The sequence below is a fragment of the Lonchura striata genome, chromosome 25, assembly GCF_046129695.1.
Source record: "Lonchura striata isolate bLonStr1 chromosome 25, bLonStr1.mat, whole genome shotgun sequence".
In the NCBI taxonomy this organism is placed as follows: domain Eukaryota; kingdom Metazoa; phylum Chordata; class Aves; order Passeriformes; family Estrildidae; genus Lonchura; species Lonchura striata.
In genome coordinates, this window is record NC_134627.1 from 7,606,809 (window position 1) to 7,623,892 (window position 17,084).

The 17,084-nt window shown below is 60.0% G+C and overlaps 1 protein-coding gene across 1 annotated transcript in view; it reads left to right on the forward strand.

Annotated features, from left to right (window-relative positions):
• SRCIN1 (SRC kinase signaling inhibitor 1) overlaps positions 1-17,084 on the forward strand; it is a 91,253-nt gene that overhangs the window by 63,922 nt on the left and 10,247 nt on the right. The window contains exons 10-17 of the mRNA XM_077788324.1: positions 316-494; positions 4,800-4,975; positions 6,028-6,158; positions 7,839-7,986; positions 9,850-10,153; positions 11,212-11,461; positions 11,584-11,738; positions 13,128-13,280. Of these exons, the coding sequence (XP_077644450.1) occupies positions 316-494; positions 4,800-4,975; positions 6,028-6,158; positions 7,839-7,986; positions 9,850-10,153; positions 11,212-11,461; positions 11,584-11,738; positions 13,128-13,280 (1,496 nt within the window). The remainder of the gene's footprint in view (positions 1-315; positions 495-4,799; positions 4,976-6,027; positions 6,159-7,838; positions 7,987-9,849; positions 10,154-11,211; positions 11,462-11,583; positions 11,739-13,127; positions 13,281-17,084) is intronic.

Below are 17,084 nucleotides of genomic sequence, written 5' to 3' on the forward strand. Positions count from 1 at the left end.
TAATACATATCATATAAAAAATAACAACAACAATAGGTGAGGGAAAAAAAAAAACAAACAAAAAAAAGTCAAAATATATACGTATCTCTACCTAAACCGCTAACCAAACAGCCACAACCCAAAAAGCCAATCTTTTAAAGAACTCACAACAAACTACCTTAAAACTAAACAACAAAACGCTACGGAGTTTTTCTTTAAAAACATAAATTTAAAAAAAAAATCTTTAACGCCGCGCAAAACCCCAAACGAAGCCAAAAATTCTCACAGGGAAAGGAAAAACAAAACCGCTCAGCAAACTCTTCTTGCCCCCCTCAGCCACCAGCCGCAGCGGCATGGGCACCCCGGTGCCCGCGCCGCCGCCGCCCTCGGCCACCAGCACGCCGGCGGGGCAGCCCACGGCCATCACCCGCCTGCACATGCAGCTGCACCTGCACGACCTGCAGCAGAACGCCGGCGACCTCCGCAACCAGCTGCAGCAGCTCAGGAAGCTGCAGGTGGGCGCCCGGCGAGGGGGGACCCCGAATCGGAGCTCCTGCCGGGTTAGGATGGGGAGAGCCCCTTGGTGCACCGGGGGAGATCAGGGATCTGTTCTGGAGATGAGCTCGGGGATCCTTCCCACAGGCAAGCTCGGGGGTCCTTCCCAAAGCCAAGCTTGGGATCCCTCCTGAATCCAAGATTAGGGATCCTTCCCAAAACCAAGCTTGGGGATCCCTCCTGAATCCAAGATTAGGGATCCTTCCCACAGGCAAGCTCGGGGATCCTTCCCAAAGCCAAGCTTGGGATCCCTCCTGAATCCAAGATTAGGGATCCTTCCCAAAACCAAGCTTGGGGATCCCTCCTGAATCCAAGATTAGGGATCCTTCCCACAGGCAAGCTTGGGATCCCTCCTGAATCCGAGATTAGGGATCCTTCCCAAAACCAAGCTTGGGATCCCTCCTGAATCCAAGATTAGGGATCCTTCCCAAAACCAAGCTCGGGGATCCCTCTTGAATCCAAGATTAGGGATCCTTTCCAAAACCAAGCTTGGGGATACCTCCTGAATCCAAGATTAGGGATCCATCCTGAATCTGAGCTTGGGGATCCCTCCTGAATCCAAGATTAGGGATCCATCCTGAATCTGAGCTTGGGGATCCCTCCTGAATCCAAGATTAGGGATCCTTCCCAAAACCAAGCTTGGGGATCCCTCCTGAATCCAAGATTAGGGATCCTTCCCAAATCCAAGCTTGGGATCCCTCCTGAATCCAAGATTAGGGATCCTTCCCAAAACCAAGCTTGGGATCCCTCCTGAATCCAAGATTAGGGATCCTTCCCACAGGCAAGCTTGGGGATCCCTCCTGAATCCAAGATTAGGGATCCATCCTGAATCTGAGCTTGGGGATCCCTCCTGAATCCAAGATTAGGGATCCTTCCCAAAACCAAGCTTGGGATCCCTCCTGAATCCAAGATTAGGGATCCTTCCCAAAACCAAGCTTGGGGATACCTCCTGAATCCAAGATTAGGGATCCATCCTGAATCTGAGCTTGGGGATCCCTCCTGAATCCAAGATTAGGGATCCTTCCCAAAACCAAGCTTGGGGATCCCTCCTGAATCCAAGATTAGGGATCCTTCCCAAAACCAAGCTCGGGGATCCTTCCCAAATCCAAGCTCGGGGATCCTTCCTGAAACCAAACCCAGAGATCCTTCTCAAATCCAAGTTCAGGGATCTTTCCCCAATTCAGGCTCAGGGATCCCTCCCCATGCCCAGCTCAGGGATCTTTCCCCAATTCAGGCTCAGGGATCCCTCCCCATGCCCAGCTCAGGGATCTTTTCCCAAATTCAGGCTCAGGGATCCCTCCCCATGCCCAGCTCAGGGATCTTTCCCAAATTCAGGCTCAGGGATCCTTCCCCATACCCAGCTCAGGGATCTTTCCCCAATTCAGGCTCAGGGATCCTTCCTCATGCCCAGCTCAGGGATCTTTCCCCAATTCAGGCTCAGGGATCCCTCCCCATGCCCAGCTCAGGGATCTTTTCCCAAATTCAGGCTCAGGGATCCCTCCCCATGCCCAGCTCAGGGATCTTTCCCCAATTCAGGCTCAGGGATCCCTCCCCATGCCCAGCTCAGGGATCTTTCCCCAATTCAGGCTCAGGGATCCCTCCCCATGCCCAGCTCAGGGATCTTTCCCCAATTCAGGCTCAGGGATCCCTCCCCATGCCCAGCTCAGGGATCTTTCCCCAATTCAGGCTCAGGGATCCCTCCCCATGCCCAGCTCAGGGATCTTTCCCCAATTCAGGCTCAGGGATCCTTCCTCATGCCCAGCTCAGGGATCTTTCCCAAATTCAGGCTCAGGGATCCCTCCCCATGCCCAGCTCAGGGATCTTTTCAAATTCAGGCTCAGGGATCCCTCCCCATGCCCAGCTCAGGGATCTTTTCAAATTCAGGCTCAGGGATCCTTCCCCATGCCCAGCTCAGGGATCTTCCCCAATTCAGGCTCAGGGATCCCTCCCCATGCCCAGCTCAGGGATCTTTCCCAAATTCAGGCTCAGGGATCCCTCCCCATGCCCAGCTCAGGGATCTTTCCCCAATTCAGGCTCAGGGATCCTTCCCCATGCCCAGCTCAGGGATCTTTTCCCAAATTCTGCTCAGGGATCCCTCCCCATGCCCAGCTCAGGGATCTTTCCCAAATTCAGGCTCAGGGATCCCTCCCCATGCCCAGCTCAGGGATCTTTTCAAATTCAGGCTCAGGGATCCTTCCCCATGCCCAGCTCAGGGATCTTCCCCAATTCAGGCTCAGGGATCCCTCCCCATGCCCAGCTCAGGGATCTTTCCCAAATTCAGGCTCAGGGATCCCTCCCCATGCCCAGCTCAGGGATCTTTCCCAAATTCTGCTCAGGGATCCCTCCCCATGCCCAGCTCAGGGATCTTTCCCCAATTCAGGCTCAGGGGATCCTTCCCCATGCCCAGCTCAGGGATCTTTCCCCAATTCAGGCTCAGGGATCCCTCCCCATGCCCAGCTCAGGGATCTTTCCCCAATTCAGGCTCAGGGATCCCTCCCCATGCCCAGCTCAGGGATCTTTCCCAAATTCAGGCTCAGGGATCCCTCCCCATGCCCAGCTCAGGGATCTTTTCAAATTCAGGCTCAGGGATCCCTCCCCCTGCCCAGCTCAGGGATCTTTTCCCAAATTCAGGCTCAGGGATCCCTCCCCATGCCCAGCTCAGGGATCTTTCCCAAATTCAGGCTCAGGGATCCTTCCCCATGCCCAGCTCAGGGATCTTTCCCCAATTCAGGCTCAGGGATCCCTCCCCATGCCCAGCTCAGGGATCTTTCCCCAATTCAGGCTCAGGGATCCCTCCCCATGCCCAGCTCAGGGATCTTTCCCAAATTCAGGCTCAGGGATCCTTCCCCATGCCCAGCTCAGGGATCTTTCCCCAATTCAGGCTCAGGGATGCCTCCCCATGCCCAGCTCAGGGATCTTTCCCAAATTCTGCTCAGGGATCCTTCCCCATGCCCAGCTCAGGGATCTTTCCCCAATTCAGGCTCAGGGATCCTTCCCCATGCCCAGCTCAGGGATCTTTCCCCAATTCAGGCTCAGGGATCCCTCCCCATGCCCAGCTCAGGGATCTTTCCCCAATTCAGGCTCAGGGATCCCTCCCCATGCCCAGCTCAGGGATCTTTCCCAAATTCAGGCTCAGGGATCCTTCCCCATGCCCAGCTCAGGGATCTTTTCCCAAATTCTGCTCAGGGGATCCTTCCCCATGCCCAGCTCAGGGATCTTTCCCAAATTCAGGCTCAGGGATCCTTCCCCATGCCCAGCTCAGGGATCTTTCCCCAATTCAGGCTCAGGGATCCTTCCCCATGCCCAGCTCAGGGATCTTTCCCCAATTCAGGCTCAGGGATCCCTCCCCATGCCCAGCTCAGGGATCTTTCCCAAATTCAGGCTCAGGGATCCCTCCCCATGCCCAGCTCAGGGATCTTTCCCCAATTCAGGCTCAGGGATCCTTCCCCATGCCCAGCTCAGTGATCTTTCCCAAATCCAGGCTCAGGGATCCCTCCCCATGCCCAGCTCAGGGATCTTTCCCAAATTCTGCTCAGGGATCCCTCCCCATGCCCAGCTCAGGGATCTTTCCCTAATTCAGGCTCAGGGATCCCTCCCCATGCCCAGCTCAGGGATCTTTCCCAAATTCTGCTCAGGGATCCCTCCCCATGCCCAGCTCAGGGATCTTTCCCTAATTCAGGCTCAGGGATCCCTCCCAATGCCCAGCTCAGGGATCTTTCCCAAATTCAGGCTCAGGGATCCCTCCCCATGCCCAGCTCAGGGATCTTTCCCAAATTCAGGCTCAGGGGATCCTTCCCCATGCCCAGCTCAGGGATCTTTCCCAAATTCAGGCTCAGGGATCCCTCCCCATGCCCAGCTCAGGGATCTTTTCCCCAATTCAGGCTCAGGGATCCCTCCCCATGCCCAGCTCAGGGATCTTTCCCCAATTCAGGCTCAGGGATCCTTCCCCATGCCCAGCTCAGGGATCTTTCCCCAATTCAGGCTCAGGGATCCCTCCCCATGCCCAGCTCAGGGATCTTTCCCCAATTCAGGCTCAGGGATCCCTCCCCATGCCCAGCTCAGGGATCTTTCCCAAATTCAGGCTCAGGGATCCCTCCCCATGCCCAGCTCAGGGATCTTTTCAAATTCAGGCTCAGGGATCCCTCCCCCTGCCCAGCTCAGCGCTGCTCCCTCATCAGGACCCATTTCCCATCTTGAGGGGGTCTCTCTCAGGCTGACCCTTCCTCCTCCTCCTCCTCCTCCTCCTCCTCCTCCTCCCCGTGCAGCTGCAGAACCAGGAGACGGTGAAGTCGCTGCTGCGGCGGACGGAGACGGAGATCAGCGTGCGGGTGACGGACACCATGCGCAAGCACGAGGACCCTCTGCAGCGCCAGCGCAGCTTGGTGGAGGAGGAGCGGCTGCGCTACCTCAACGAGGAGGAGCTCATCACCCAGCAGCTCAAGTGAGCCCGGCCGGGCGACCCTGGGACAGGGACAGGGCCAGAGAGCAGCTCCGCACTGCCCGGGGCTGGCCCCGAAGTGGGGGGTACCCGTGCGGTGACACTGTCCCCAAATTAGGGAATTTGGGGTTCCCATGCGGTGACACTGTCGCCAAATTAAGGAATTAGGGGTTCCCATGTGGTGACACTGTCCCCAAATTAGGGAATTTGGGGTTCCCATGCAGTGACACTGTCCCCAAAATAGGGAATTTGGGGTTCCCATGCAGTGAGCATGTCCCCAAAATAGGGAATTTGGGGTTCCCACACAGGGACCATGTCCCCAGATTTGGGGGTCCCTATGCAGTGACCATATCCCTACATGAGGAGGGGTCCCCACACAGTGACCATGTCCTCAAATTAGGGAATTTGGGGTTCCCATGCAGTGAGCATGTCCCCAAATTAGGGAATTAGGAGGTCCCACACAGTGACCATGTCCCCAAATCAGGGGGTCCATATGCAGTGACCATATCCCTACATGAGGAGGGGTCTCCATGCAGTGACCATGTCCTCAAATTAGGGGGTTCCCATGCAGTGACCATGTCCCCAAATTAGGGAATTTGGGGTTCCCATCCAGTGACCATGTCCTCAAATTAGGGAATTAGGGGGTCCCACACAGTGACCATGTCCCCAGATTTGGGGCTCCCCACGCAGTGACCATGTCCCCAAATTAGGGAATTTGGGGGTCCCACGCAGTGACCATGTCCCCAAATTAGGGAATTAGGGGGTCCCCACACAGTGACCATGTCCCCAAATCAGGGGTTCCCCACGCAGTGACCACATCCCTGAGTGAGGAGGGGTCCCCATCCCAATGTCCCCTCTCCTGCTGCCACCCTTGGTGCTCTCCACCCTCCTGACACAGCAGTGACCCTCACTGACCCCCAGTGACCCCTCAATGACCCTCACTGACCCCCAGGGACCCCTCAGTGACCCCCAGTGACCCCTCAATGACCCTCACTGACCCCCAGGGACCCCCAGGGACCCCCTCAGTGACCCCCTGCCCTCCCCTGCCCTGGCAGCGACCTGGAGAAGGCCATGGAGAAGTTCCAGCGGGATCTGGCACACGGCCCCCGGCTGATCCCGGCGCAGGAGCTGGAGGAAAAGGCCGCGGTGCTCAAGCAGCTGGGGGAGACCCTGACGGACCTCAAGGGTGAGGAGGGGGCTGGGGGGGCAAACGGAACCTTCCGGAATTTCCCTGCTCCGTCTCTGCCTGGGGATGCTCCAGGATCTCCTGGAACTGTGTGTTTTCCCTTGGGATGCTCCAGGTCCTCCTGGATTTGTGTTTTCATCTGGGCTTCTCTAGGTTCTCCTGGATTTGTGTTGGCACCTGGGATGCTCCAGGTTTTCCTTGCCCCTGGATTTGGGTGTTTTCCCCTGGGATGCTCCAGGTTCTCCTGGATTTGTGTTTTCACCTGGGATTCTCCAGGACTTCCCAGATTTATTTTTGCACCTGGGATGTTCTAGGATCTCCTGGATTTGTGGTTTTGCACCTGGGATTCTCCAGGACTTCCCGGACTTGTTTTTGCACCTGGGATGTTCCAGGATTTCCTGAATCTGTGTTTTCCCCTGGGATTCTCCAGGACTTCCCGGACTTGTTTTTACACCTGGGATGCTCCAGGTTCTCCTGGATTTGTGTTTCCCCTGGGATTCTCCAGGACATCCCAGATTTATCTTTGCACCTGGGATGTTCCGGGATCTCCTGGATTTGTGTTTCCCCTGGGATTCCCCAGGACTTCCCAGATTTATTTTTGCACCTGGGATGTTCCGGGATCTCCTGGATTTGTGTTTTCACCTGGGATGCTCCAGGTTCTCCTGGATTTGTGTTTTCACCTGGGATGCTCCAGGTTCTCCTGGATTTGTGTTTTCCCCTGGGATTCCCCAGGACTTCCCAGATTTGCTTTTGCACCTGGGATGTTCCGGGATCTCCTGGATTTGTGTTTTCACCTGGGATTCTCCAGGACTTCCCAGATTTATTTTTGCACCTGGGATGTTCCAGGATTTCCCAGATTTATTTTTGCACCTGGGATGTTCCAGGATTTCCTGAATCTATGTTTTCCCCTGGGATTCTCCAGGACTTCCCAGATTTATTTTTGCACCTGGGATGTTCCAGGATTTCCTGAATCTATGTTTTCCCCTGGGATTCTCCAGGATTTCCCAGATTTATTTTTGCACCTGGGATGTTCCAGGATTTCCCGGATTTGTGTTTTCCCCTGGGATTCCCCAGGACTTCCCAGATTTGCTTTTGCACCTGGGATGTTCCGGGATCTCCTGGATTTGTGTTTCCCCTGGGATTCCCCAGGACATCCCAGATTTATCTTTGCACCTGGGATGTTCCAGGATTTCCCAGATTTATTTTTGCACCTGGGATGTTCCAGGATTTCCTGAATCTATGTTTTCCCCTGGGATTCTCCAGGACTTCCCAGATTTATTTTTGCACCTGGGATGTTCCGGGATCTCCTGGATTTGTGTTTTCACCTGGGATGCTCCAGGTTCTCCTGGATTTGTGTTTTCACCTGGGATGCTCCAGGTTCTCCTGGATTTGTGTTTTCACCTGGGATGCTCCAGGTTCTCCTGGATTTGTGTTTTCACCTGGGATGCTCCAGGTTCTCCTGGATTTGTGTTTTCCCCTGGGATTCCCCAGGACTTCCCAGATTTATCTTTGCACCTGGGATGTTCCGGGATCTCCTGGATTTGTGTTTCCCCTGGGATTCCCCAGGACATCCCAGATTTATTTTTGCACCTGGGATGCTCCAGGTTCTCCTGGATTTGTGTTTTCCCCTGGGATTCTCCAGGACATCCCAGATTTATCTTTGCACCACTCCCCCGGCAGCCCAGTTCCCCGGCCTGCAGAGCAAGATGCGCGTGGTGCTGCGGGTGGAGGTGGAGGCCGTCAAGTTCCTCAAGGAGGAACCCAACCGCCTGGACGGGCTCCTCAAGCGCTGCAGAACCGTCACCGACACCCTGGCCCAGATCCGCAGGTGAGCCCCGAGGGCACGGCCACCCCCTCGCTGTCCCTTTTGTCCCCACGCCCCGAGGGCACGGCCACCCCCTCGCTGTCCCTTTTGTCCCCACGCCTCGTCTCCAGGGAGGGCATCCGAGGCGAGTGCAGAAAATGATGGGTTTTCGGTTGAAAGACCCCAAAAAAAGGACCCCCGGAAATACCCTCCGTCCTTTCCAGGTGTGGGTGGGATCCGTCTTTTTATACAAAACTCATTTTTGTGCCACCCCCACCGTGGGCAAAATCAGTATTTTGTGCCCACCCCCCATGCCCAAAATGAGGATTTTGTGCCCACCAGAAATGAGGATTTTGTGCCCACCAGAAATGAGGATTTTGTGCCAACCCCGTGCCCAAAATGAGGATTTTGTGCCTGAAATAAGGATTTTGTGCCCACCAGAAATTAGGATTTTGTGCTACCCCCCGTGCCCAAAATGAGGATTTTGTGCCTGAAATAAGGATTTTGTGCCATGATTTGTGCCTGAAAATAGGATTCTGTCCCCACCCCCTGTGCCCAAAGTGAGGATTTTGTGCCCACCAGAAATGAGGATTTGTGCCCACCAGAAATGAGGATTTTGTGCCACCCCCTGTGCCTGAAATTGGGATTCTGTTCCCACCCCCTCTGCCCAAAATGAGGATTTTGTGCCCACCCAAAATGAGGATTTTGTGCCCACCAGAAATTAGGATTTTGTGCCACCACCCGTGCCTGAAATTAGGATTCTGTTCCCACCCCCTGTGCCCAAAGTGAGGATTTTGTGCCCACCCAAAATGAGGATTTTGTGCCACCCCCTGTGCCTGAAATGAGGATTTTGTGCCCACCCAAAATGAGGATTTTGTGCCCAAAATGACGATTTTGTGCCACCCCCCGTGCCCAAAATGAGGATCTTGTGCCCACCCAAAATGAGGATTTTGTGCCACCCCGCATGCCCAAAATTAGGATTTTGTGCCCACCCCCATACCCGAAATGAGGATTTTGTGCCCACCCCCATGCCCAAATAGAGGATTTTGTGCCCAAAGTGAGAATTTTGTGCCACCCCCTGTACCCAAAATGAGGATTTTGTGCCCGAAGTGAGGATTTTGTGCCCAAATTGAGAATTTTGTGCCACCCCCCATGCCCAAAATGAGGATTTTGTGCCCGAAGTGAGGATTTTGTGCCCAAATTGAGAATTTTGTGCCACCCCCCATGCCCAAAATGAGGATTTTGTGCCCAAAGTGAGGATTTTGTGCCCAAATTGAGAATTTTGTGCCACCCCCTGTGCCCAAAATGAGGATTTTGTGCCCACCCCCATACCCGAAATGAGGATTTTGTGCCCGAAGTGAGGATTTTGTGCCCAAAATGAGGATTTTGTGCCACCCCCCATACCCAAAATGAGGATTTTGTGCCCAAAGTGAGGATTTTGTGCCCAAATTGAGAATTTTGTGCCACCCCCTGTGCCCAAAATGAGGATTTTGTGCCCACCCCCATACCCGAAATGAGGATTTTGTGCCCGAAGTGAGGATTTTGTGCCCAAAATGAGGATTTTGTGCCACCCCCCATACCCAAAATGAGGATTTTGTGCCCACCAGAAATGAGGATTTTGTGCCCACCCAAAATGAGGATTTTGTGCCACCCCTGTGCCCAAAATGAGGATTTTGTGCCCACCTCCATGCCCAAAATTAGGATTTTGTGTCCACCCCCATACCCAAAATGAGGATTTCATGCCCGAAGTGAGGATTTTGTGCCCGAAGTGAGGATTTTGTGCCCAAATTGAGGATTTTGTGCCCGAAGTGAGGATTTTGTGCCCGAAGTGAGGATTCTGTGCCACCCCCGTGCCCGCGGCCCCTCAGCACCTCCGCTCTGCCCTAGACAAGTGGACGAGGGCGTGTGGAGCTCTCCCAGCAGCCTGAGCCAGTCGCCCAAGAAGGCGGCCCCGGAGACGGATTTCGGCAAAGCGCTGGAGCTGGAGATGCCCACCAGCCCTCCCGTCAGCCTGCACCACCTGACGGGCACCGCCGAGCCCCTGGGTGTGCCCGGCTTCGTCGCCCAGCCCCAGAGCCACGCTGGCAAGAGCAATAACCCCTCCCGAGCCCCCGAGATGGTGCCCGCCAAGACGCAGACGGCGCCGGAGACCGCCGGCAAGAAGAGCGTGGACAAAGCCGTGTCCGTGGAGGTGAGAGCCCGGCCCCGGGGGGGTTCAGCTCCTCCAGAAGGTCTGGGAAGGTGAAAATGGGAAGGGGAGCGGTGCCCGAGGTGCTGCTCCTCGGTGGAGGAGTCCTGGCAGTGGAAACGGGGCTGGATGAGAGTTGGGTGGTGTTGTTGAGGCAGGATGGGAATGAAGTGGTTCTGTTCAGGAGGGAATGGGGCTCTGATGGATTTCAAAATGCATCTGAGAGAATAGAACGGTGATTTATTTCAAAACGCGTCGCTCTTTTATGCAGAGCTTCGCGCAGACCGACTCTATTGGTCCTGAAGTGAAAACATCTCGCCCCGTTGGCGTACAGTGCATGACGCACGGTGGTAGAAATTCACTATAAATGTGAACCGCAAGATAAAGAAATTATTTACATTCTTCTTAGCACTTTCTCAGGCTTCTGCCACCCTTGGAGGTGTTAAACTAAAGCTGGAGGTGGCACTGGGTGCCAGGGTTTGGTTGAGCTGTTGGGGCTGGCTTTGATTCAATGATCCTGAAGGTCTCTTCCAACCCAGTCATTCTGTGACTGTGAATTTTGGGAATTTGGGAGAATTTTGGGAATTCCAAAGGACCGGGGAGGTGGTGGAGTCACCACCCTTGGAGGTGTTTAACCAAGGCTGGAGGTGGCACTGGGTGCCAGGGTTTGGTTGAGCTGTTGAGGCTGGGTTGGACTCGGTGACCTTGGAGGCCTCTTCCAACCTGGTAATTCTGTGATTCTGGGAATTCTGTGAATTCCGGTGAATTTTGGGAATTCCCAAGGACTGGGGAGGTGGTGGAGTCACCACCCCTGGAGGTGTTCAACCACCCCTGGGGCTGGCACTGGGTGCCAAGGTTTGGTTGAGCTGTTGAGGCTGGGTTGGACTCGATGATCTCAACGATCTCTTCCAACCCAGTGTTTCCATAAATTCCATGAAATTTGGGGATGGGGGCAAAAACCCGCCCCCGCAGCTCCTCGCAGCGGCTCTGGGGGTGTCGGGGGCTGCGGGGTCACGCCGTGCCCACCAGGGCCGGGGCTGGAGCGGGTTCTGCGTCCGCAGGCGGCGGAGCGGGACTGGGAGGAGAAACGAGCAGCGCTCACCCAGTACAGCGCCAAGGACATCAACCGGCTCCTGGAGGAGACCCAGGCCGAGCTCATGAAGGCCATCCCCGACCTGGAATTCGCCGCCAAGCACAAACAAACCCCGGGCAGCGGCAGCGCCGCCTCCACGCCCGAGCACAAACCCTCCAAGCCGCAGCACGCCCCCAAATCGGGGGGCAAAGGGGACCCCAACGGCCGCCGGGGCTCAGGTACGGGTGGGGAGCATGGGGCGGCCTCCAGAGGTGGGGCTGCGGGTGCCCGAGGTGGGGAGGGGGTTGGATGAGGTGGGCAGGGACGGGCGGTGCCCTCAGAGCCCCCCGTTTGTGCCCAGACGAGCTGACGGTGCCGCGGTACCGCACCGAGAAACCCTCCAAGTCGCCGCCGCCTCCCCCGCCCCGCCGGAGCTTCCCCTCGTCGCACGGGCTGACCACGACCCGCAGCGGCGAGGTCATCGTCACCAGCAAGAAGGAGCCCGGCTTTATGAAGGTGAGGATGAGGGCTGGGCTGGGCTGGTCAGCGCCACCCCTCCCGGTGTCCCTCCGTGGCCCCCGGTGCCCCCCGGGTCCTCTCGGTGCTCCACGGTGCTCCCCGGTGCCTCTCAGTGTCCCCTGATGCCTCCCGGTATCCCCCGGTGTTCCTCAGTGTCCCCTCGCTGCCTTTCGGTGTCCCTCAGTGTCCCCCGATGTCTCCTGGTGCCCCCCGGTGTCCTCTCAGTGTCCCCCCGGTACCCCTCGGTGCCCCTGTGACCTCAGCACCGATAACCCCCTGCCCCCCGGTGTCCCCGGTGCCCCCGGCGCTCACGACCCACTGCCCCTGGTGCCCCCCGGTACCCCCCCGGTTCCCTCCCGTTCCCCTCAGTGCTCTCCAGTGTCCCCCCGGTATCCCCCTGGTACCCCCCGGTACCCCCCACTGCCCCCCGGTGCCCCCGGCACTCACGACCCACTCCCCCCGGTGCCCCCGGTGTCCCCGGTGTCCCCGGCGCTCACAGCCCGCACCCCCCTGTGCCCCCCGGTATGTCCCCGGTGCCCCCGGTGCCTCTGGCGCTCACAGCCCCCTGCCCCCGGTGCCCCCCGATGCCCCCCGGTTACCCCCGGTATCCCTCCAGGATCCCCCCGCTCCCTCCGGTGCCCCCGGCACTCACGGCCCGTTGCCCCCGGTTGGCCCCGCTATCTCCCCGGTTCCCCCCGGTGCCCCCAGTGCCCCCGGCGCTCACGGCCCGCTCCCCCCGGTTCTCCCCGGTTCTCCCCGGTTCTCCCCAGTATCCCCCCGGTATCCCCCCGGTATCCCCCCGGTGCCCCCAGTATCCCTCTGGCGCTCACGGCCGCTCCCCCCCGGTTCTCCCCGGTATCCCCCCGGTGCCCCCGGTATCCACCCGGTTCTCCCCGGTATCCCCCCGGTGCCCCCGGTATCCCCCCGTCGCTCACGGCCGCTCCCCCCGGTTCTCCCCGGTTCTCCCCGGTTCTCCCCGGTTCCCCCCGGTTCCCCCCGGTTCTCTCCGGTTCTCCCCAGTATCCCCCCGGTTCTCCCCGGTATCCCCCAGGTATCCCCCCCGGTGCCCCCGGTATCCCCCCGTCGCTCATGGCCGCTCCCCCCGGTTCTCCCCGGTTCTCCCCGGTTCTCCCCAGTATCCCCCCGGTTCTCCCCGGTATCCCCCCGATGCCCCCGGTATCCACCCGGCGCTCACGACCCGCTCCCCCCGGTTCTCCCCGGCTCTCCCCGGTATCCCCCCGGTTCTCCCCGGTTCTCCCCGGCTCTCCCCGGTATCCCCCCGGTTCTCCCCGGTTCTCCCCGGTTCTCCCCGGTTCTCCCCGGTTCTCCCCGGTATCCCCGGTACCCCCGGCATCCCCCCGCCGCTCACGGCCGCTGCCCCGGCAGAAGGCGGAGTCGGAGGAGCTGGAGACGCCGCGGCCGCCGGTGAAGCTGCGGCGGGCGGTGTCCGAGGTGGCCCGGCCGGCCTCCACCCCGCCCGCCATCGCCTCGGCCGCCAAGGACGACGACGACGAGGAGCGGATCCTCGCCGAGCTGGAGGTGAGCGCGGGCACCGGCACGCAGGGGACACCGGCACGCAGGGGACACCGGCACGCAGGGGACACCGGCCCACGGGTGGCACCGGCACGCAGGGGACACCGACACGCAGGGGACACCGACACGCAGGGGACACCGGCATGCAGGGGACACCGGCACGCAGGGGACACCGGCCCACGGGTGGCACTGACACGCAGGGGACACCGGCACGCAGGGGACACCGGCACGCAGGTGACACCGACACGCAGGTGGCACTGACACGCAGGGGACACCGGCACGCAGGGGACACCGACACGCAGGGGACACCGGCATGCAGGGGACACCGGCATGCAGGGGACACCGGCACGCAGGGGACACCGGCATGCAGGGGACACCGGCATGCAGGGGACACCGGCACGCAGGGGACACCGGCACGCAGGTGGCACCGACACGCAGGGGACACCGGCACGCAGGGGACACCGGCACGCAGGGGACACCGGCACGCAGGGGACACCGACACGCAGGGGACACCGACACGCAGGGGACACCGGCACGCAGGGGACACCGGCATGCAGGGGTCACCGGCCCACGGGTGGCACCGGCATGCAGGGGTCACCGGCACGCAGGGGACACCGGCCCACGGGTGGCACCGGCCCACGGGTGGCACCGGCATGCAGGGGACACCGGCACGCAGGGGACACCGGCCCACGGGTGGCACCGGCCCACGGGTGGCACCGGCATGCTGGTGGCACCGACACGCAGGGGACACCGACACGCAGGTGGCACCAGCCCACAGGTGACACTGGTCCACAGGTGGCACCGACACGGAGGTGACACCAGCCCACAGGTGACACTGGTCCACAGGTGGCACTGACCCACAGGTGGCACCAGCCCACAGGTGACACCGGCCCACTGGTGGCACTGACATGCAGGTGACACCAGCCCGCAGGTGACACCAGCCCATGGGTGGCACTGGCCAGTAGGTGACACTGCCCCGTAGGTGACACGGGTACGCAGGTGACATCAACACACAGGTGACACCACCCCGCAGGTGACACTGGCACGCAGGTGGCACCAGCCCATGGGTGGCACTGACCCGCAGGTGACACTGCCCCTCAGGTGGCACTGGCCCATGGGTGACACTGGCTAGCGGGTGACACCTGCCCCACAGGTGGCACTGCCCCGCAGGTGACACTGGCACACAGGTGGCACCACCCCACAGGTGACACCAGCCCGCGGGTGGCACTGCCCCATGGGTGACACTGTCCCACGGGTGACACCGGTCCGCAGGTGACATCAGCCCACGGGTGACACCACCCTATAGGTGACACTGCCCTGCAGGTGATGCCGCCCCACAGGTGACACCGGCACACAGGTGGCACCTGCCCGCAGGTGACACTACCCCGTCCTTCTGCTCAGGGCACAGCTCGGGGGGGTTTTTGGTGGTGACATCCCCGGCACTGGCTCCACCCGGGGCTGTGGGGACAGAGAGGTGGCACTGCCAGGGACAGGTGTGACACAGGTGGGTGTGGCACACCTGGATGCTGCACAGATGGTTTTTCCTTGGATGGTTTTTCCTTGGATGGTTTTCCTCCAGGAGGGAGGAGAACGGGGCACAGCGCAGGTGTGGGACAGGTGACAGTGCAGGGCACAGGTGGTGACATGGGGCACAGGTGGTGACACGGAGCACAGGTGGTGACACAGGGCACAGGTGGTGACACGGAGCACAGGTGGTGACACAGGGCACAGGTGATGGTGCTGCAGGCAGAAGAACTGGACCAGTGATTCCCCAGACTGGACCAGTGACTGCTGGCCAGGGGACCAGTGATGGTGATGGCCAGGAGAAAGGTGACCCTGCTGGCCAGGGCATGGGTGACACTGCTGGCCAGGGGACCAGCGACTCTCCTGGCTGAGGGACCAGTGACACTGCTGGCCGGGGGACAGGTGACACTGCTGGCCAAGGGACCAGTGACACTGCTGGCCAGGGGACCAGCGACTCTCCTGGCTGAGGGAGCAGTGACACTGCTGGCCGGGGGACAGGTGACACTGTTGGCCAAGGGACCAGTGACACTGCTGGCCGGGGGACAGGTGACATTGCTGCCAGGGGACCAGAGACACTGCTGGCCAAGGGACCAGTGACTCTGCTGGCCGGGGGACAGGTGACACTGCTGGCCAAGGGACCAGTGACTCTGCTGGCCAAGGGACCAGTGACTCTGCTGGCCGGGGGACAGGTGATGCTGGTGGCCAAGGGACCAGTGACACTGCTGGCCAGGGGACAGGTGACACTGCTGGCCGGGGGACAGGTGATGCTGGTGGCCAGGGGACGAGTGACACTGCTGGCCAAGGGACCAGTGACTCTGCTGGCCGGGGGACAGGTGATGCTGGTGGCCAGGGGACCAGAGACACTGCTGGCCAGGGGACAGGTGACACTGCTGGCCAAGGGACCAGTGACACTGCTGGCCGGGGGACAGGTGATGCTGGTGGCCAGGGGACAGGTGACACTGCTGGCCAAGGGACCAGTGACTCTGCTGGCCAGGGGACAGGTGATGCTGGTGGCCAGGGGACCAGAGACACTGCTGGCCAAGGGACCAGTGACTCTGCTGGCCGGTGGACAGGTGATGCTGGTGGCCAGGGGACGAGTGACACTGCTGGCCAAGGGACCAGTGACTCTCCTGGCCGGGGGACCAGACAGGGGGATGAGTGACAGTGTCACCAGCACAGGGACAGGTGACACTGCCACCAGCACAGGGGACAATGCTGCTTCTGCCCCTGCCAACCTCCACCATCCCATCTGCTCAGGCCGTGGCCACCACGAGCCCGCTTCAGGCCCGGGTTGCCTTTCCACCCGCGCAGTGGCCAGGCCCCGGTTGCCCCTCCGTGCCTGCAGTGGCCGTGTTTGACTCCCCAGGTGTTTCAGCGGAGCTCTGCCTCCCCTCCCCTCCCCACGCCCCGCTGGGACCCCCTCGAGGCCGCGTCCCCGGGCCGCTCCGAGCCGTGGCCCGACGGAGCCCAAGGATGGAAAGGATGGAAGGTAACGGCTCCACGGGGCCGCGCTCTCACCGCCTTCCTCCTCTTCCTCTTCTCCGCACACTTGCTCTGCTTTTCTCTGATTTAACCGACTAATCACCGCCTTGTCTCCTCACTGCCTCACTCTCGGCACTGACACGGCACCGGGGCCGGTGCTGACCCACGGCTGTGGGTCACGGGAGGCACCAGGGCTGGTGCTGACCCACGGCTGTGGGTCACGGGAGGCACCGGGGCTGGTGCTGACCCACGGCTGTGGGTCACGGGAGGCACCGGGGCTGGTGCTGACCCACGGACGTGGCTCCCGGCACTGAAACAACACCAGAACCGGCACTAACCCATGGCCATGGCTCCTGGCAGGCAACGGAGCTGGTGTTAACCCACAGCCACGGCTCCCGAGCCGGCACTGACCCACGGCTGTGGTTCTCTAACTGGCACTGACCCACGGCTGTGGCTCCCGAGCCGGCACTGACCCACGGCCGTGGCTCCTGAGCCGGCACTGACCCACGGCCGTGGCTCCTGAGCCAGCACTGACCCACGGCCGTGGTTCTCAAACTGGCACTGACCCACGGCCGTGGCTCCTGAGCCAGCACTGACCCACGGCCGTGGCTCCTGACCTGGCACTGACCCACGGCCGTGGTTCTCAAACTGGCACTGACCCACGGCCGTGGCTCCTGATCTGGCACTGACCCACGGCTGTGGCTCCCGAGCCGGCACTGACCCACGGCCGTGGCTCCTGAGCCGGCACTGACCCACGGCCGTGGCTCCTGAGCCAGCACTGACCCACGGCCGTGGTTCTCAAAC